This window comes from Ammospiza nelsoni, chromosome 13 (assembly GCF_027579445.1).
Source record: "Ammospiza nelsoni isolate bAmmNel1 chromosome 13, bAmmNel1.pri, whole genome shotgun sequence".
Taxonomy (NCBI): domain Eukaryota; kingdom Metazoa; phylum Chordata; class Aves; order Passeriformes; family Passerellidae; genus Ammospiza; species Ammospiza nelsoni.
The window spans coordinates 14,118,855-14,140,259 of NC_080645.1; the positions used below are offsets into that span (position 1 = coordinate 14,118,855).

Genomic DNA, 21,405 nt, shown 5'->3' on the forward strand with positions numbered 1-21,405 from the left:
GCAGGCGGGAAGCAGCCTCGAACCCTCAGCCTCCGGAGGCAGCCGCCCCCCCATTCGCTCCGCGCCCCCCTCCGAGCGCCTCAATAAAGTTGTTCTCGCGAGGGGGCGGGAACCGGCACGCTGCGGAGCGCGGCGGCTGGGCCAATAGAAGCGCGGGAAGCCGGGACGCGCGGGCGCTCGGCCAATGGGAGCGCGGGAAAGGGCGAGCGGGCAGCCAATGGGGGCGCGCGGCGCGGGCACGGCGGGCGCGGCGGGCGGCGCGGAGCGCAGGTGAGGTGAGGGCGCCGTGCGGGCGGGCCGGGGTTCGGCGTTCCTCCGCCTCTTTCCCCGCTTCTTCCCCGCCTCCGGTGCTCGCTGCCTGCTTCCCCCCGCATCCGGAGCTCCCGGCAGCTGTCCCCCGCCCATGGCTTCCTCTGTGGCCCGTGCAGGCCGCTGCGGCGGGAGGCTGGCCGTGAGCGCTCCGGGCCGCCTCGTGGGCCCTGCCGGGGCTGCCCGAAGCTGCCGCTGTCAATAACCCGCGCTGAGGCGGCGGGGCCGGTAAGGGGGCGCCAGGAGGGGCCGCTCCGCTCTGCCCAGCGGGTTTGTGTGCTGGCGGCAGCGGCGAGCCCGGCTCTACAAGGGGAGTTTGGTGTTTAAGTGAAGTGCAGTATTGGTGCTTCAGGAAGCAGCAGCTGCTTGTCTGGGAAGGTTTCCGGAGAACGGGTTTGTGTATGTGTGTGTGCTTCGGTGTCTGTTTCGAGTTCTGTGCGTGGGGGTTGTTCTTCCCCACCGTGGGTTTGCTGGTTGGTTCCTTGGAATTCATAGAATGTTAGGGGGTTGGAAGGGACTTCAGAGCTTATCTAGTTTCACCCTTGCTGCCGTGGGCAGGGATGCCTTCTGCTAGACCAGGTTGCTCAAGGCATTATCCAACCTGGCATGATGAACAGTGGCAGGGATGGGACAGTCACAGCCTCCCAGGGCAGCGTATGCCAGAGCCTCACCACCGTCACAGTAAAGGATGTCTTCCTAAATTTCGCCTCTTTCAGTGTTTATCTATTATTCCTTGTCCTATCACTACCTGATACTGTCCTACCACAGTTCCTGACAAAGAGTCTCTCTCTGGTTTTGCTGTAGGACCCCTTCAGATACTGGAAGAATTTATGAACAGTGAGTGGAAGAGCTGGAATTAAAGTCCGGGTGCAAAGAAGGGCTGCTTCTCATCTCCTGCAATTTGGTCATGCTGGTCTGGGGACATCAGTAATGGCATGGAGAGCTAAGATGATAGTGAGACAGGAACACCAGTTCTTACTTGCTTTAGTGCTATTTCACTTATGTTGTGTCTTCAAAAGTTTTCCTACTCCTTGGGAAAACTTACAAATAGAAAAAGCTTAAAACTGCTTGGAAGAATGTACATGATTCTGTCATCTAAATCCATAAAGTTTCTGTGGTGCACCTATGATTCAGTGAGGGGAGAGGATATGAGTTTTCATGTAAGGAACTCAAAATACTGAACCAAATGCTCTATCTAATGAGGGTCAGTTTGCCATCCTGTGAAGTTATTTCCTTGCTGAATTGAGTGCTTAAAATAAAGGTTAAGTGTTTGGAAAAGAGGGAACATGGTAATATGGCAAAACTGCCAGCTGAGTCAGTTATTCAGAGCAATGGGGACTTGAGACCATTGGGGGGATTTATGGCAGATAAAAGAAAATGTTGACAAATGTGTGCTAGTGTTTTTTGGTAGAAATCACTTCAAATGCCTCAGGTCCACTTTAAATAATGAACAATGTAGAGAAGTATTGTGTGCTCTTCCTTGTCCTTTCTTACAGTGCAGGTAACCCAATGTTACTGCCTTTACAACTTTGAAAAAAACTATTTTTGTTCACCATACCTACTGTAAGGGCTCTCTGGGAGCATAAGAAGATTGGACTTTTGCATATCTACCTACAAATGAGATGAAGAAAATATGCAGGACTGGAAGCCTTTCTCCAGGAGGCAGAGGAGCATTAATGGATGAGTGCTAGAAGAAACAATAGCATTGTTTCAAAGGTTTTTGTGTGATCTCTTCAGGATTTTCCTGCATCTGCCTTTTGTTGCAGGGGGAACAGGCTGTTGTACCAGCTGTTTGGGGTACCAAATTTAGCCTGAAGCTTTTAGGTGTTTTTAAGGTAGCCTGTTGTGATTTTATCTGGGTTTAGTGTAGTTAGGGTGTGAAGCTTTCCTTGTTAGGTTTGATAAACATTATTGTGTTTTAGGGACAAGGGGATGGTGTGCTGAAAATGTGCAACAGATATTTGGGTTGTGCAGTTGTCCACCTGCTCTTTGATGATCATCTCTGTGTTTCTCAATCACTTCCCCTGTCTGTAACACAGAGATTGCATTGCTGCCTTGTTCTCTGAAATGTCTGGATGTCTGCTTGTGCCATGTGGGAGCTGGGTATTATTGCTGCTGCTCTGACAGAATTCCCCAGGCCTGCAAAATGGACCTTTTACTTATTCATGTTTAGCTTAGCAGACAGAGGCTCTCTCTAGCAGCCCAGGCTTGGAGCCTGTCAAAAAAGCACTTTTTACTCAGATCTTGGCTGTAGGAAGTAGAGCATTGCTGGCTTGCTCTTAGTGCTTGTGCTCTTGTGTTTTCTTTCCACAAGAAGCTGATCCTGACTCATCAGACTGGGTCTCTTGAGCACTTTGAGGTGGGAGCCTCTTTGAGAAGCCAACACTGGATTTCTTCCTTTTTCTTCCCTGCTTTGAAGAATCTTTCTGTAACTTGTGGAATCCTTGCTTCATCAGCTACTCTGAATGTAGTGGGTGAGGCTTTCCTTCTCCTGTGACATCTTCTTCCTTTCTTTTTCCCAGAGCACTGGAAAAACTTAATTTTTTACTGTTTCTCAAAGTTAATTGGTTAGTTGACACAAACCCAATGTGTCAATGTGTGAAGTACAGCAGGTACTTGCACATACGTTGGAGTATTTCAGCTTTGTGTATTTCTGAATCAAGTACAGTAAAATGTTCATCATGGCTGTATTTGGGGTAGAATAGCTACATTTTCTTCCTAAGATAGCATTTCATTGCTCTTGAGGAGTTTTTAGTGGTTTTCAGGTAAGAAATAATCAACTATAATCAGTCTGAATAGACTTAAGAAACCTGTCATCTTCTGTTTTCTTTGTGGCTCAAACTTAGTCAGTTTGTACAATATATAGTGCTTATGTGTGGTTTTAAATGTTAGGGAAATTAAACTGGGGTTTAATGGAATTGTGGTCTAATGCAGCAACTTCTATTGATAAGTCATCAAAGTTGTTTTACAGAAGAGCTTTTTCAGTCCTGGCTTTTAGCCCAAGGTCAGTCTGGTCTCACTGAAGTTAATATAATTTCTGAAGTATTTTTTTTCTCTTAGGTGTTGGTTGTTGCTCCTTCCCCAGCCAGACATGAAAATCTGCCATCACTGGTTGCTGTGGAAGCAGTTTCCATCTTGCACAGCAGCATGAAGAGTCAGACTGCAGGCTCTTGAATGCAGTCAGTTCTGCCAGGGGGGAGACAAAGTTGATTGTGCTGTTAGGAATATATGAATATTCAGTCTAAATGTTTGAATTCTGTCACTTAGAAAAAGCTGTTTAGTGTTGACTCTCTGAGTTTTGAGATGTTGCTTCCAGTGCTTGGTTATAATCACAGGTACTTTAACTTGCTCCAAAATAATCAGTTTATTCCCTATTTGCTGAATTGGGTTCAGTCTCACAGAGTTATTGCAATTGTCCTACACAGGCAAACCTATTTGACAGACCTTACATGGTATTAACAGGGTGTGTGCAGGTAAAAAGTGCAGGTTTGGGTGCAGTTCTGTAAGCACTGATTTTTTTGTGCTTTTGGTTTCAGCAGTCTGAGAAGTTGGTGCTTCTTACACTCCACCTTTTTATCTTGGTAATGAAAAGAGGAAGTGATGGGATCAAATCCAGCTGATGTCTGTGTTGTTCTCACAGTCACTGCTCCTGGAGGATCTCAGCAGTCTCTGAGTATGCAGGAGTGTGGCTGTTCTGGTCAGTGGCTGCCAACAGAGGCTGTTCCTGGCAGGGCTGCATCTGAGTTATTGCAAGTAAACGCTGGGAAGATGTTCTGTACTGCATTGCAGGGCATGAAACTGCTGATTCCACCCTGCTCCTCCCTGTTCACTCCATCTCGGTGGCACACTGATCTGTTAAACAGATCCCGTCTCTGCTATCTCACCTGATTAACAACTCATTGCAAACACAATCATTCCCTCCCCCTGCTTTCCTCAAGTGTGTGGGGAGTGCTTGTGAAATTCTCCATTCCTGGATGCTGCTGTTAGGGTTTGTCCTGACACCCAGGCAGGAGGATTTCTCTCTCAAACTGCATATGTCTGAATGAATCATCATGCAGTGCTTTTAAATCATTTGTCCAGACAGAGGAAAGTGCTGCTATTGCTGCTGGTAGTAGTATTTGGGAATGGTGGTGAAAACCAGACCCTGAGGAATGTTCAAATTCTACTGTAAAATTGCTTTGGTGTGATTGAGGAGTACAAAGAAATACTTGAATTGCAGACTATTGTTGATTTGTAAAAATCCTAGGGGGCTTTCTTGAACCAGACAGTCTTCACTGATTTTACTTTTGAGTAAATGATAAACAGTGGGAGTTAATGCTTGACATCTGGTTTCTCTTATTTCATCCCAGGCCCTCTGGGTCTGGGTGCAAAAGCTATGAGAGAGGGACTGTACTGAAGATTTCTATCTCTGTGGCACCATTCAGCACCACAGATTTCTGTGATCTTCTGTGGCTTTACAGAGGTGCCTGATGTTCATTGCTTTGTAGCTGGTTTAGCTGCAAACCATGATTTGGTGTGTAAAACTGAGGTTTTGGGTTTCATATTTTGTTAATGTGGACACCATTGCAGCTACATGTCTTTTTCCATAGTGACCCAAGCATGAATGCTTTTGTCCTTTCTGTAAAAATAACAGGCTCCATTCTGAATTTGGAACTGCATGATGCATTTAATGCATCTTCTGTTACAGCCCTTGCCTTGTGCTTTAACTTCTTTAATTATTCTGTCACTGAGTCAATGCAAGAAATTCTCGCACACGTAAAACTTCCTGCAGGCATTGAATTTAGACACAGCTCTTCTAAACTGGAAGAACATGAACTTATTTCCTTTGGCTGGGGGTTAATGACATATGGAGCAACACATTTTAACAGCCAGCTAGTTATGGCTGTCTGTGTGCATTTGTAGCTTGACTGTTTTGCTGCTAATTTAATTTCATGTTTATGTGTGTTTTCAGCCCACATATATTCCTATGCTTGCACGTGTGTGCATCTTTCTTCATAACATATGAGTATAGAATCATAGAATGGGAAGGGACCCACAAGGATCACAGAGTCCAGTGCTCCAAGCAATCTGTCCATGTGTGTATGTGTGACAGTGTTCTCAGGGGTCTTAGGATGAGGGGAGAGATGAGGATCTGACTCCATGTTTCAGAAGGCTGGATTTATTATTTTATGATATATATTATATTAAAACTATACTTAAAAAATAGAAGAAAGGACTTCATCAGAAGGCTAGCAAAGAATAGAATAAGAAGGAATGAATAACAAAGGCTCGTGTCTTGGGAGCCAGCTGACTGTGATTGGCCATTAATTAGAAACAACCACATGAGACCAATCACAGGTGCACCTGTTGCATTCCACAGCAGCAGATAACCATTGTTTACATTTTGTTCCTGAGGCTTCTCAGCTTCTCAGGAGGAAAAAATCCTAAGGAAAGGATTTTTCATAAAACATGTCTGTGACATGTATGCAAGTAGTTTATAGCTAAATTGACACCAAATTCTTCACAGGGACTTCTCTGCTTTCACCCTCCTTTGTTTTAAGGGAAAATATGGACTGTGATATGACATCTGCATCCCACTTCTGGCAGGTCCATAGCCTGTAGTCTTACAAGGGAAAGCTCTCTGAGACCGCTTGAAAAGATTTCCTTGATGTTTAATGCCTGGGGAGGTTAGATGGTATATCCTGTTGGAGAAGACAGACCTGCTCTTGCTGGTCTGCCTGTGACCCCACAGGCACAGAAACTGTTTATAGCTGAGCAAGAATTCCCTTTTCCCCTGAAGGTTTCTGTGTGCCTCAAGCAAAACCTGCAGCCGAGATGGACACGGACGGCTTTGGGGAGCTGCTGCAGCAGGCAGAGCAGCTGGCAGCCGAGACTGAGGGGATCTCAGAGCTGCCTCACGTGGAGCGGAACCTGCAGGAGATCCAGCAGGCCGGGGAGCGGCTGCGCTCGCGCACCCTGACCCGCACCTCGCAGGAGACCGCCGACGTCAAGGCGTGAGTACGGGGCCTGGTGTCCAGCGTGGGGGGAGTCCTGCTGGGAGAAAATATAGTATAGGAAGTAATCTTACCCCTAAGGAGCTGCAGCTGGGCCAGTTAGAAAAGATTTAGGAACAGGCCTGACCCTGACCCGCACCTCGCAGGAGACCGCCAACGTCAAGGCGTGAGTATGGAGCACTGGGGACTCTTACGGGTCTGGTGGTGTTCGCTGTGGGGGGAGTCCTGCTGGGAGAAAGTAAATACAGTGTAGGAAGTAATCTTACCCCAAGGAGCTGCTCCTGGGCCAGTTAGCAAAGATTTAGGAACAGGCCTGACCCTGACCCGCACCTCCCAGGAGACCACCAATGCCAAGGCGTGAGTATGGAGTGCTGGGGACTCTTATGGGCCTGGTGTTCAATGTAGGGGGGAGTCCTGCTGGGGGAAATAGAATATAAGAAAATAAAGATAGTGCAGAAAGTAATATTACCCCTAAGGAGTTACAGCTGGGCCAGTTATCAAAGATTAGGAGCAGGCCTGACTTTAACAGGCCCCAGCTGTATCCAATGAGAAGAAGAGTGCTATAAAAGAGTGGGGTGTCTGGGTGAGAAGGGAGCTGGAGTCAGTTGGCTGCTTTGTAAAGAAGAAAGAGTCAGTGCTTGGAGGAGCAGCCCACAAGAAAACACCAGGAAGGTATGAAACTTTTGTGATAAGGAGACAACAGCATGGAACCCCTAATAATAAGAGAACAACAGAATGACTGCAAAACCTGCTTCCAAAAAAACAGGATAGTTGAAGGGTTTATCTGACGAGTTACTGTTGTTGATTTTGGATGCTAAAGCTAAAAAGTGCAGTACCTTGTTCTGGCTGTTGCTGTAGATGTTTACCAGCACGGTGTACATTTTTTTCTGTTTGGAAGGGCTTGGCAGCTCTGCAGCACTGCAGTGGAACAGCAGAAGGACTCCAGCAGGGCTGAGGTGTTTACATAGACACATAGGGCTGTTCAAAGTTTGGTTCTGTGCAGTTTTTGTGACACGTCTGGGAGCACTGTCTGTACGTGGCAAGCTGACCTAAATATTGGCAATGACTCTGGCTTTAGAGTTCTGTCTGTTCAATGCTAATTTCATATCTGTACAATTTCTTCCTTACAGATCAGTTCTTCTTGGGTCTAGAGGGCTTGATATATCCCACATTTCTCAGAGGCTTGAGAGTCTAAGTGCAGCTACTACATTTGAACCTCTTGAACCTGTGAAGGACACTGACATCCAGGTAGGGAAATTTCTGACATGTGAATTACACTGCCCTTGCCACTGCTGTTCCTGTTTTGTGGTGCAGAGCTGTTCTAAGGCTTCTGTGGAGATCATCTTGCTCTCTGTTTAATTCACTGGCTAGAGAAAATGTAGAGGGGAGATGCTGCTTTGAATGCTGAAAGATGTTTGAGTTAGCCATGAGAAGCAGCATTAAGTACCAATATAACAGAAGTATTTTAAGTTCCAAATTTTTGCTGAAATCAAGAAGAACTAGGTACATACTCCCTTTGGGGACCTGTCTCTCTTGGCCTTGCGAGCCTAAATTGTGCAGGGATACCTCTCTCATAGTTTTGAAACCTTTTTTATGTCTGATTGGAAAAACATGTGGAACCACTTTTGAGGCAATTTTGAGGTGTTGGAATAGGGGGCATTTAAGTCCACAATCAGAAGAGGTGAGTGCAGCTTTTTTTCTTTCATTGTGTCACAGATGCCATAACCTTGTCTTGGTGATACACTAAATTTGCTGTGGTTCAGATGCTTTACCAGATGATTTTATCACGTAAAGTTTCCTGTAAATTTTCTCTGGGTGTCTTAGAAATTATCGTGACCCAAATAGTTTTGCTTTCTGATCATTGCCTGCTCTTGTAGAATATCTTAATGATGAAATCTGCAATATTCATTTCTCAGTTAAGAGCTGGTGGTGGAATTGATGTTGTGGGTTGCATTGAAGGTAACAATCTGAATTACTGGTTAATCATTTTGAAGCTGATATTTTCTCTCCTTTCTGGCAGATGGCTCACTTATGAGGGCTAGAAGAGTTGTAAGCTCTTCTTTCTTTTTTTTGCAGAAGTAGTATGCTAAACTACTTAACTTTGGGAAGGGAAGTGAGGCAGGTGAAATGACCCTGTTTTATCTAATGTATGTTTAGTTTGGCATTTGGTGCCATCCATTTTGGGTGCAGGGCCCTTAGTTAAATCTCATGCCAGTGTTAGGAGCCCAGTGGTCTCCTGTCTTCAGGCAGACTTATTTAACTCCAGTTTTCTAAGGCCTCTCTTTCACTAAAGATTAGTTCTCTCTGGAGACTTTACATGTTGCCTGATCACAGAGTGAGAGCTCTAAACCACTGGCATTGTTCACTTTCTGTCTTTTCTTGTTTTATCCCTTTGCCCCAATTTCTGATGTTGTTGTCTTTCTAATTGGTGATGTTAAACTTGGTACATGTCTTTCTTGACCTCATTCTGTCTAGATTTTTTTTTCAACAACTCTTGCCTCTTTTTTGTTTTTCTTTTTTTTTTTTTTTTACTACTGCTGTTAGTTCTTTGATTTCTACAGTTTTTCCTTGCTGTTGTAAGAAGAATTTTATTGTAGATTGTCAAGCCCATAAGCAGTAGAGTGCTTGACTCTTTGGAGCTGAGATTTGTGGCACATGAGAAAATTGACATGATTGCATAATAATCATATTTTATATTATTGCTGGTTACCCAACTAAAATATGAAGCTGATGTTCTTTCCTAATTTTACCAAATCTCAAGACCTTATTTGAAATGATGATTCTGGTATATTCTGGTAGTGACCTTGGTATGTTTTCTTCTCTCTAGTACCATTTTTAGTTGCCCTTGTCAATATTTGAATGTATCTTCATGTTCAGGAAAAGCTCCAAATTTAACACAAAACCAGTGATTAATTGCAAACCATTGTGTTTAGGTGGCCAAATCAGCCAATGCAATTCAGTGCTTTCTTCAGAAAAATAGCTAAAAAGTACAAATGAGAAACAGGATTAAAATCAATCATTTAAATCAAAGTTCCATGTTTGCTGTGTTGAATCATGATTAACACTAGTGGTTTAATCACTGATCACTTCAGCAACTCATCTCTGAGGCCCAATACTTGTGTGCTTTGAGTCTTACATTTTGTTTTTGCAGGCCATGTGCAGAAAACGTTCATAGTCAATTAGCTAAAAGTGATTTGCAAGGGGAAGGATGGAAAGAGGCTCCACTTCAGATCATCTTGGAGGCACATGAGCTGAGTGTCAGCTTTAAAAGTTTTGTCCTTGCTTGTTTTTGCAGTTAATAGGTGCAAGGATTTTATGTCTTGCAGAACGTCCTCTGCTCAGGATATTTGCAGTCACATCTCAAGATGTCTGGCTGTGGTCTGTACCTGAAAGTTACTTGCTTAGAATATGGACAAGTCTCTGTACCTGTCTGTAGGTTCTGGTATGCAGTCATCAACTCTTTTAGAATAGTTTTTATTAAATTTTTGTTAGTTATGTAAGAGGACCTTTGGGTTAGACACTGCTCTCTAATTACCTCTGTTAATCAAGAAGGTCTTAAAATTATTTGATGGTTTAGATGAAGATGTGCTACAAAAGTTTCTTTTTCTATGTTACTTTTTCTTATACCTCCTGATGGTTGTTGGGGTTTCTTTTCCTAAATAGTTTCTTAAGTCTTCAGATGTGTTGTGTTTGTTTTGGGACAGATGAAGCCATCCCTGTGCACTGCATAGATCCTTGCTCCAGAAGCTGTTCCCATTTTATGTGGCAGGCAGTGATATGAGGGAGGGGTCTGTTTTGTTTCTTTACAGGATTTACTGTTCCTCTGCTGTTATTCAGTGTTTACAAGGTGTACTGGTTAACTTTAATTCTGTGGATTGGGAAGGCCTGTTCTGTTCTGCATCAAGCCCTCAGCCTGTGCCTTCTGGCATTATCATTGCTCTTTTTAACCAGCAAAAACTTCTTCACATGTTCATTATGAACTTGGTCCACACTTTCTCATTATTGTTGTATGCTTAACTGTCCTTCCTCAGACCTGTCTTTTCCTGATGCTCAACACAGACTCACAACCCTGTGTAATTTGCAGCAAGTTTATTTAGCCTGAAATCTCATCTGAAACTTGTCATTTGTAGATTCTTTAACACTTCAATTATTCTTGTCTGTGTGCTCCTCATATCTGTCCCTTAATCTTCAGTTTGAGCATGTATCAATTCATAAATACTTTACAGCATCATTTGCCAAAGAGATTTTTTGGGGTGAACACCTGAGGCTGGAGGTGTGTGCCCTGTTCCCTCTGAGGAGGTGGTGGGGCTGCATTGGTGCAGCTCTGTGCCCCACTGCACAGGAGAGGGTGGTGCATTTGGGCACTTGTGCCAGAGGCACAGACCTGATGCATAGCCTTTGCTGACTGTTGCAGTTGTGTGAAGGCTACAAATATAATTAAACCTTTATTGTATGAATTTTAGGGTTCTGCTGACTTCTGAATTCCAGCAAAGCTCTTACAGTCTGAAAATACTCTTTAGACTTCCTGCCATGTGTTCCCACGTCACTCCTTTGCATCTAGAGATTTCTCTGGCAGTTTGCTTGAGCTTTCCCTGCACTCTTACCTAAAGCATTTATTTATTGTCTCTGTTCCTTCTTCCATTGCAGTCTGTTCTAGCATTCTGTGGGAGGCCAGCACAGAGAGATATGCTAGAATCTAATCTCCCAAATGATGGCAATCAGCACTGCAGAAGGAGAATGCCAGGAAATACCCAGTTTCTTATGGAGAGAGCAAAACAGCACGAAAAATCAGAGGGGAGCATCCTAGGGCATGAAGTCCCAGACTGCTGGTGCAAGACATTCAGCTAAGAGAATCTAGGAATTCACCTTAATAGAAGTCTCAGCTTGGGTTAACAAGCAGGAGGGACTTTCTGTACAGAGTCTCTTTAAATGGTGCTCTATAGTGCTGACTAAAAAGTGCACCAAATTGCAGCTCAATTAATTATCTGAATTATTTATCAGTTGTAAAATGTAGATTGCTTGCACATAAAAGGGTTGTGAGTCCAGGAAATGTCTCCCACTAGAGCAGTAGGCCGGGAAGATTATGTAAAAGATTCTAGGCTTGCCATTAAATTATAAGAATTTGTATTTTTCCTCTCTCATTTTGAAGTTTATGTTATTCAATTGCATGCAGAACAACAAGCCCTTCTTGCAGTAAATCCGTTTTATAATAGTTCTTATATCAGGAGTTTATACAGATTAAGATTTTTCTAAATTGTCAAAATGCTCTTTTTTGGCAAAATCTTTTCAAAACTGAATGTATTAGTTAAGTGCTTGTTGATCTCGTATTTAGCATGTATTTATGTGTTTGGGTCTTTTTGTTTGTTTCTTTTTGGATTTTAAAAATCCAAGGTCAGGCTGGATCATGCAAATCTGTACCCCAAAGGTGGATAATGGGAATATAAACACAACATTGCCATTCTGTTCAGAAAAGGTATTTCCTCACTCTTCCAAAGATACAAACTCTGATGTCCTTTTCTAATGAGCACTGTCACAGCAGATCCTCTCTGACTGCAGTAATGGCAGCCAGAGGAGGAATCATTCCCAAGCTGTGGGGAGGCTGTGCTTGTTGCAAGGTGTGAGGTGGGACCTGGCCCCTGCACTTGTGCTGTTTGGTTTGTGTTTGGAGTCAGAGAGAGATTCAGTGCCGCTTTTTCAAACTGATTTTTGGGGTACCAGGTGGGAGTTAGTTGCTAGATCAGGGCCTGATTTATTCCTGCTGAGATCATTTGACTCTTACAATGTATGTCATGCTTTACTATGGGCTTTTTATTTTGAACCTGTCACTGGGCTCAATACTAGATTTGGACCCCTCTATGCTTGTTCTGAAAAATAAAAGCCCAGAGTCATGGTGGTAATTTGAAAAAATGGTTTTGCTCTCATTTTTCTGGCTGAGTCCAGCTCTGTGCAGATTTGTGAAATGAATGCTAGAAGGAGACAAAGCTCTCCTTGCATGCATTGCTTATCTGCTTAGAAAGTTTGAGGTGAAGGCCTGGCTCCATTACACTGAAGGGAAATTTTGTTGAATTATCTCATTTGTACAAGTTTCACCTTGGCCTTCTGACCTAGGCACAGCTGAAATGAAAGGTTGCATACTAGGTTTGGTCTTGATTTCTGGGTGTGGATATTCAGAGTATTGACCGAGTAGCTCTCTGGAGGCCCAGATACAGAAATAAGAGCTTTTATCTAAATGAGGCCAGAGGGTTAGACTGAAATCTCTCTGAGTGGCATGAGAGACAGGCTGAAGTTAAGTATCTGGGGTATTTTGAAGCTTTTCAAAGTACTGTAAATAGATTTTGTATCAAAGGTAGCCTGAACTTCTGCTTTATTTTTGATAGAATCTGGGTCCCAAGGATGCTCTCCCCAGCCCTGTATGTTCTGTTTGTGTGTATGTATGTGTATGACTCGTAATTTAAAAATTCTTACTCTGACATCAGGTACTGCAAGGGTGCATTATTCAATAATTGAGCTCTTATTGCTATTTTATGTTACCATTTGTGATATACTTTGTGGTATCTGCTAGAATAATACCAAAGCCTGTGGTAAGCTACTAGAGTGTAACTAAAATCAGAGTTTATAAATGGAAATGCTGACACAACCTTAAAGGGCCAACCTCAAGTGCTGTTCAGCATCCATTGTTTGCATTAGCTTAGCTTGAAAATGCATTTTTCCTTTTGCAGATTTTGTCCTTTCTCATTTGCCAGACATTGATTTCTCCCCCCGCCCCCAAGTCCTTCAGTTCTAATGGAGCTTGAAATTAAGGTGGCTTCATTTTCCTGTGCTTCCTTGTTCTCCCTAATCAATGATGCCAGCACAGCTGTGTGGGCTTTTAACCATTGCAGAGCCATGGTGGTGAATGCAAGAGGACAACCTTTGACCTTGGCTTTTTTAGGGTTGGTCCTTAGCTGTTGGTTTCTTTGCATTGCTGTAGTCCAAGTGAAAAATACTATTTCTGATCATAGCTGGGAATGCTTCAAAAACTGTACAAATGTTTGGCTCTAAAAATGCCTCTCTTCAAAGGTTCTTGGAAGTAATTTTTTAGTCCTCCCTTCACTAGTGCATGCTGGTATCAAACCCTGCTGTCTTCTTTGCCTAGGTTGTCTCACTGATTGCATTCAGGATTTTAGCCTTACACATTCAGGTGTGTAAATCAAGAATATAAATATCCTGGTAATTAAATGTGGCCAGAGGCAATTTGCACACAATTGAAGAAAGCAGTAGTGGGGAATGAAAAATGGAGCTAAGGGATGTGGACCTTAGAAATTATAAATTACAGAAACTTCCTCAGCTCATCTCTGCTGTGTTTGACGTCTCCTCCTTCTAAGCAATGTGTAACAATTTTACATAAACTGCAGCCTGCCTGTGCTCTGTCTGCCATGGCTTGGGCAGCTCACAGGCCTGGCAAAGCAGCCAGGGATCAGTGGCCTGGCTGCCACCTCCCTGCGCCCCTCTGGAGGACCAGGCTGGCCAGAGCCTCCCAGGGCCTGTGCTGATTGAAGGATGCCCTTGGAAGTACCAAGCTGAGTGGAGGTTGGGATGTGATTAGGATTTAAGAGTTCAGGTTTCTCTATTTTATAGCCAGCATGGGGTTTTGGGATCTGTTTTGGTTTTAAGTTAAAAGGAATAAAGCCCAACAAAACCAAAACACCCTCTTCTTTTTGGCATTAGGTAGGTGAGTGAATAACAATGTAGGGGAAAAAAGGAGGAAAAAAAAGCCCAAGATATTGCGAAGGTTTTTTTTTGCTTGTCACTTTCTCCCTCATGTTTGTAGTTTACATCTAAGCAGCAGTTTTCTCTAGTTTCCATTACTGCTTTAGTGGCATGGTTTAGTGCAGTTTTAAATGACCCTGGCCTTACTAACCTTAAAAACAAATATGCACATCCTCAAAAAACCCAAACCATGGTGCCTTTAATAGAATAGTAGAATACTCAGGTGTTTCATTAGTTGACCAAATTGCAGTCATTCAGTAAATATTCTGATAGTGAATTATTTTAAATTTTGTTTATTTGCTTGCTTGCATGCTAATTGGAGTAGTTATGTGGTGCTCTTCCAGTTCATCATGGTTCTGATTATGGATTCCTAACCTTAAGGGGTTGGGAACAGGGAGAGAAGATAAATGATCTGCCTTTCTCTTTCATTGTGGGTAAATAAGAGGGTAAGAAAGATATTTCAGAACTTTATGCTAATGCAAGGTCATGAGATGGAAAAATTGGGAACTGCTTCTAGTTGCTGTATTTATTGATCTATTTAAATTCTGCTGTGTCCTGGCACATTTCACATTTCCTGTCTGTTTAATCCAGATACGTTGTTTGCATCTCAAATTGGGACAACTGTAAACTTTTATTAAATGTTTTTGTAACAGATACTTCAAACATCTTTAAACATAGCAGATTTTGAGTCATAATGCTTGACTTCATTCCCCCTCCCCTGTTTTTCTTCTTTTGCCATGTAGCTCTGCCCTTGTTTGAAAATGGTTCCAATTTCTAATTGAATGTTAACTTGTATTCCTGTGAAGGAGCAAATACAGCATATAGAGACAGTTTGGACATCACATATCCAAAATGCAGCCTCTCCTGTGCTGAGGTGTAGACATCTCCACTTCTCTTGGTGGCAGTGCTGGATCCTTTCATAGCTGGAGCTCAGGAGCAAGCCTGGGTGTGAGGATCTGAGCCAGAATTTCCTCACCACCCTGCCTGTAGCAGGGTTACTACTGCAAGAAGTACTGTGGGATCATTAATGGCTTCCAGGATCTGTGTTGCATCTGAGCAGGGGATGTCATTTCTGGCAGTGTGGTACCTCTTCGTGTCATGCTGTCCCATTAATTTAGTGCTCACTGAGGGCTTGGATTGGCTGCTGACCTGGGCTGTGTGTGCTCAGCATGTGCAAATGAACTGTTGGAATTGGTGTTTTCATGGTGCAGGAAGAATTTAGTAGAATGGTTTCATCTCTGCATTTATACAGATTGGTGAGAAGAAGCAATGCTGAGATGCACCCTGGCAATTTGCCCCCTCCTCATATCATGTGATAGAGCACTCACTTGGATTAAAGAAATGGTTTTATTTATTTATTTGAGGCACAAATGTAGCTTTGCAAAGCATAACTCCTTTTTTGTAACTTTTTTTAAATCATTACAAATGATGCATAGATTTTATAGGAGAGGATTTGGAGTTTTCCAGTACCTTTATTATAGCTCTGAAATGAAAGTTTTGCAGGGCTGTGCTGGAATTTCAAAGTGGAACTGATTATACACAGAAGCGAACCTGGTTCATCTATCTTGCATTTAAGGAAAAAAAAAGTTGTCAAAAATGAACAAGATGATAAAAAAGATTTCTAATATATGAACAGCATTTTGTATAGTAGCGGTATATGACCATAATTTGGAGGGGGGAGTAATTATTTTTTACTTATTTATTTTTAAAGCAATCCAGTTTTCTCAGTGGACCTTGGTATGACCTTCTAGTGCCTCTGTGGAAATTGGAAATGGAAGCTCTTGGCTTTGGGAGGCCCTGCTCACAGCCACACAGAGGGGTTGTTGAGGGGACTTCTCACTCATGGCAGGAGCTTTCAGTCCCAGTGTTGCAGTGGGTTAATGGAGTTAAGCCATAGGTGTGGAATTGAAAAATTAACATTTACCTATTTAAATCAATATGGCTTTTTAACACTTCAGTTTCTTTCTCCTCTTTTTCAGAAGTTCCCCAAGTGCCGTAGGAAAAAAATTCTGATCTTCAGCAAACTTGTCTGATATGAGATGAGAGGGGCTTGGAGCTGACCTATGAGAGAGATGAAGTTGTTAACTTTCTCCTGAGCTATTGTTTCTGTGGGGTTTTTTTGCTAGTCTTTATTACATGAGCATTGTCTTGACCATTTTCTCATTAATCCCTAATGGTGCTGTGAGCAAAATGACTCTTCCACAGGGGAAATCTGTATTGTAGGCCAGACTCTCACTGAACTCCTGTGGTCACAAACAGCATAAAACCCTGGACACTGTTTCCAGTGAGGCAGTTCATCAAATTTATTAGGAAAAGCAGCAGCTGCTGCGGCTCTGAACTCCCTCCCCTCCTCTCAGGCTCCCCTCATTTACTCAAGCCTCTTGAAAGTGTTACAGGACTGATGAATTCCAGTGGGGTTTATTACTGACCCATTTGTGTAATTTGGCAGTCTGGGAAAGGCCACAGGTTGTGCATGCCCTCCTCTCCCCTCTCATAATTAGTCAGTTTGACTCCACATCCAAAATCTTAATCCTAGGCATTATCAGCTTTGGTTTAAAACAGTCACTGACTAAGAAGTGTGACAACTCTTTATCAGTGACTGGGCATCAAACTGTGGATGTACTTAAGCTTACCCATACAAAAAAACAGCCTGAAAATTTGGCAGTTTGCAGAAGAAATGTTTGGGTTGTGTGCAGGGATGTTTTTTAACTTTTCTTTTTGAGGTCAAAATGAAATTCTTATTCCTGCCAAGATATGTTCCTGAAAGAAAGTTGCAGCCTTTTGAGGTAGAACTAAGGATACATGCATTTGTCTAGCTTGTTTAGATTTTTGGCAAAACTTCTGTTTTCACTGTCCCCTGTTTTCTTTCCTATCCTTTATTTCTCATATTTTTTTCACTTTTTTTTTTTTATTTCTTACTCCAGTTGTGTTAATTCTCTTTGCTTTTCTGCTCTGAATTCATGTATTACCTCCTCCCAGCACTTTACTCAGGTCTCTGCTTTGACACTATTTTGGGTCCAAAAGGGTTATTTGTTTACTTTGAGCTAAAATATTAAACTGCTCAAACAAAAAGCAGTTACTGTGAGATGTCTCATTGTTTTTCCATGCATGTGGAAATGACTGAAAGAAGCTTAGGGAGATGAGTTGGAAATTTTCTATACAATTCCATTATTTGTATCTCAGTAAGCATACAAGATGCATGGTACTCCACAGAAGTACCAAAATGCTTATGCAGCATTATGAGCCACAGCTAACAGAGCATCTTTTAAATTAAGTGGAACAGCATGCTTGATTATGTGTTATCTTCTACTGTGGGATGGGGGAGAGAGGTTTTGTCACATGTGGTGTTTTTGAGGGAGCAAAGGGAGGTTTGCCAGTGTCACACAAGTGCTGTTCAGAGGCTGCTGAATGAGGAAAGGCAATGGTGAACACCTCAGTGCTTAGTTTCAGTAGCTTTACCAAACCTTTATTAAACTTTTTGAGTCTTTCAGTTGTCTATCCTAGGCTTGATTCAGGGATATGGGATCAGCTGATAGTAAAGTTGTCATAGTTGATTTCTTAGATTGTATTTGGGGCACATCTGTTTGGTTGCCTTTACATGCTTCTGTTCAGCACCAGATAACTCAGAGGAGAAACACTGACAAAGATGTCCATGGGGATATCAACTTGCTGTTTTAGGCTTCACCTTGTTCCTTAGTGCTCAGAGACTGGTTATCCTGAAGCACAAGGAATAATATTTCCTTCCACAATTTCAGTGTTAACTCAGCTCCAGGTACTGTCAATATCCATACACGTACTGAGTCAGTTCTTAATCCCATTATGGCTTTGGCCTTGCCATCTTCCTGTGGCAGTAAACTCCACAATCCAATTACAGATTATGTTAAAATTTATTTTCTTTTATTGGTTTTGAGCTTGGTATCATTTATACAGACATTGTTTCCTTTTGTTCAGACCTGTACCAACTGGATTTCAAGATCTGCCCTTTCTAGAACACCTCACTTAAAGTACCAGCTCTTACTTGGTTCCTTTTTTTAATGTTACTCATCCCAAAAGTGTTCCCAGACCACGTCACATTCTTCTGACGATTCCCTGAGTGTGTCCTGCAGTTTCTCTTTTGAGGGTGTCTGTCCAGCTGGCACAGTGTTGTTGATAACACCAGTTTGTTTGGTTTTTCTGATAATGATGTTTGGTGTAGCCAAACTTGGTGTGAAGGGCAGAAGTAGTAATCTGTGAGGGATTTGCTTTTAATCTCAGATAAATGGGAGTGCATGGGTGGGAATAATGTACAGTATCATGACAAATCCTTATCTCTAAACACAAGTCAGTAGGATTCTTTGGGCCAGATTCTAATGTATGAGAAAAGAAATTTTTGAAGAGAATGGGGGAGGAAATGCAGAAGGAAAAAAAAAAAAAACATGTTTCAAATAGATGATAAAACCTGTGTGTTATCTCCAGATCCTCTGAGCAGTAATTGATTTTGCCTGCTATGGTTACCATACAGTAACTCTGAAACATTCATTATTTCTTTCCTGCCCCAAGGCTTGTAGCAGAAAATGGCATATTTAAATCCTTTTACTCTGTCTGTTAAGTAGATAGAAAATCCTGAAGGTTTTAATGAATGTGAAATAAGTGCTAAAGCAGTAGTCAAAAGACTCACCATTGTTTTGACTAAATGAGACTGTGACCATCTTTAAGTTGTAGTGGAAGCTGGATGCAGAGATCCATCTTGCTGTGGAATTACACATTTGAACTCTGTGCTCTGATTTTTCATTTGTTTCTCACAGATCTCACCCTGCTATATTTCTTTAGCCCCCCCCCCCCCATCTTGATTTAATTTTTCCAAGGTTAAAAATGGCTTATCCAGAAAATTTGCAGCTCATTACTAATGGTCAGAATGTTGATTACTCAATAGATACAGTGAATCAATATCACTTCTCTTATTTTTGTGTTGCTGTTTTACTTGAGGTTAATGTTTTGGCTTCATAATTCCTGGTAAGGTAAGTATATGACATTGCTGTGCATAATTATCTTAAGTTATGCTAAATGTTTTGTTGTTTGTCTGTGGTATCATACTCTTAGATGCCTTATTCTCTACCTTTTCTAATGTCCTCTTGTTTTTTTGTTTTCCTTGTCTGAGGAAAATTTTTGGGTTTGCTTCTTGGATTTTTTTTTAAAGGAACTATGAAAATAAGTACTCAAGGTGGACACCTCCTCTGGCTTGTTGCTGGAGCAGGGGGAAGCTGAGCTAGAAAGGATTCCCATCAGCTAGTAGCATGAAATCTTTGGGTGAGAGTTGATGGTAACTTGTCACTCAGTTATATCCCTGTTAGTCATTATAGCAGAATTGTTAGCTTTCTCTTCCTTATTCTTTATTTCCTCTGATTTACTCTATTTGCTTTTGTCTTGCTTTGACATTTTTTCTCAGGGAAATCTTTCCAGGATGTAAGGGGTGTCACACTGTGTCTCTTGAAAGCTGTCAGAAGGCAGCTGGGACTCTCCAGGCCTTCCTGCCTCCTGTTGTATGCTGGGTCTTCCAGTCAGCAGGGCAGTCCTCTGTGTGAAGAGTCTGGGGCTTGTTTTTGAAGGCTGGATAGTTCTTGCTGATATTTAGGGATGCTGGGTTTGGGGAGGAAGCATTAGATCTGAGTCCATGTATTCCCAGGAATGCCAGAATTGAATGACTTTTGCAAAGCATCACCAGGAAAAGAGAAGGAAGTCTTCATCAGTCAGAAGTTATTTCTATAATAAATACCCAAAGCTAAATTTTGAGAAATAACATTCTTCTGCAGCAGCATAACAGAACAGAACCCCTTCCTGCAGGGGGTTGAATCTGCAGTTTGTCTTACAGGGCAGAATTTAGTTTTTTGTCTTCACTAGATCTGTCTTCTCTTGGTTGTAAGTTTGCTCTGTTTGTCTTAGAAAATTTCTTCCTCAAACTCTTCAGCATGTATTGCCTCTGAAGAAGCTGCTGTAACATTTTCTCTCTCTGAGATGAAATCCTAATTTCCAGCCAATATATTATGTATTAGCAATGCATCCTGGCAACAAATGCTGCTTGAAACCACATATTCAGAGAGGAAGGTGGGAAGCGCAATTCAAGGACTCATGTTGCAGAGACAGCTCAGCAGAACATGTTGCATGTGGGAAGTGCCCCTGTGGATCCAGGGAAGGTTCATCTTGAAGGAGTTTCTAAATCATTTGATTTTATGCAGATCTCTGAGGTGGATCCTTTTGCCTTCAGCACCCGTGGTTGGTGTCATCCACAGGAAGGAACACACCTTGTACTGGGCATTTGCAAACCAGTGTTTGTCTTGTGGCAAGTGTGCTGGATGCTTATGATCATCCAGACAAAACATGGAAACTTTGAAACTGGAAGGTCAGATGCTGAAGGAGGAGAAGGATGGCCACAGTTACAATGCAAATGGCTTTTGCTGGACTTGCTGTTGCACTGCACCTGGTGCAAGAGTTACCATCTGGTTGTCCCTGCTGCTGCAGGCTGTGCCTTCCCATTAGTGAGGCTCTTTCTAGTGTCAAAGGCAATGGCTTGCTGATCTCATCTTTTTCCTAACTGAAGTTCCAGAGTGATAAATTGAAAACTATCATGACCAATATCCTCTACCTCTCTGCTTTATGGAAAACGCATGCAACTAAAGAAAAGGTCTTTGTTAATTCACGGGTAATTTTTTCAGAGAATGTTGCCATTTGTTTTTCTAAGCTGGATGGGTAGTCAATACACTTCATTGAGAAGCTAAGGAGTTCTGTTACATATGTGAATTTGTGCACAGAGTGTGGGTAGGCAGGACCTCAGATTTTAACAACTCCTGAGCTTATTGATTTGTTTTACTCAAGTTTTTTACAACTTGAAACAACCCTTTGCTACAGTTAAAGCACTGGATCATTTGTCTTTCTGTGTAGTATTGACTAATTATCTTTTTAAAAAATGAACTTGCAGCTTCCAGAGCAAATCAGGAGTGACACCATATCAGCACCACAGGTGACAATCTCTTCCTCAGGCAGAGACACCTCCACATGGTCACACAGCAATGCTGCTTTTGTGAGGCTGCTGGCCCTGCCAAGTGCCAGATCTGAAGGGCTGAAGTACTGACCCTTCTAATACTGTTTGTGAAATCAGTGCAGTGAGTTAGTTTATTGATAGGCACAGTTTCACAGCCAAATCTTGCTTATTCAGACTGACAGTCTCACAGCTAATTCCTTTGGACTCTTGTGAGTGTAAATAATTTAAGTATAGCACTACCTTTTGAAGTGTTTGTATGAATTCAGTGTGTTTTTATATTCTGTGGTACATTCCATCAGAATAATCTTACCTGTGTAATCATCAGAGCTTCCTTTTCCA

The 21,405-nt window shown here is 42.3% G+C and overlaps 1 protein-coding gene across 2 annotated transcripts in view; it reads left to right on the forward strand.

Moving 5' to 3' along the window:
- Window positions 1-255: 255 nt before the first annotated feature.
- The window catches only part of NUP93 (nucleoporin 93), a 78,390-nt gene continuing 57,240 nt past the window's right edge, over window positions 256-21,405 (forward strand). Inside the window, exons 1-3 of one of the 2 annotated variants that reach the window (XM_059481356.1) lie at window positions 256-270; window positions 6,089-6,302; window positions 7,433-7,550. In XM_059481356.1, the coding sequence (XP_059337339.1) occupies window positions 6,124-6,302; window positions 7,433-7,550 (297 nt within the window). In that variant the 5' untranslated portion in view covers window positions 256-270; window positions 6,089-6,123. Of the gene's footprint in view, window positions 271-6,088; window positions 6,303-6,912; window positions 6,975-7,432; window positions 7,551-21,405 lie in introns of those variants that run through there. The other variant, XM_059481358.1, reaches the window with a different exon arrangement.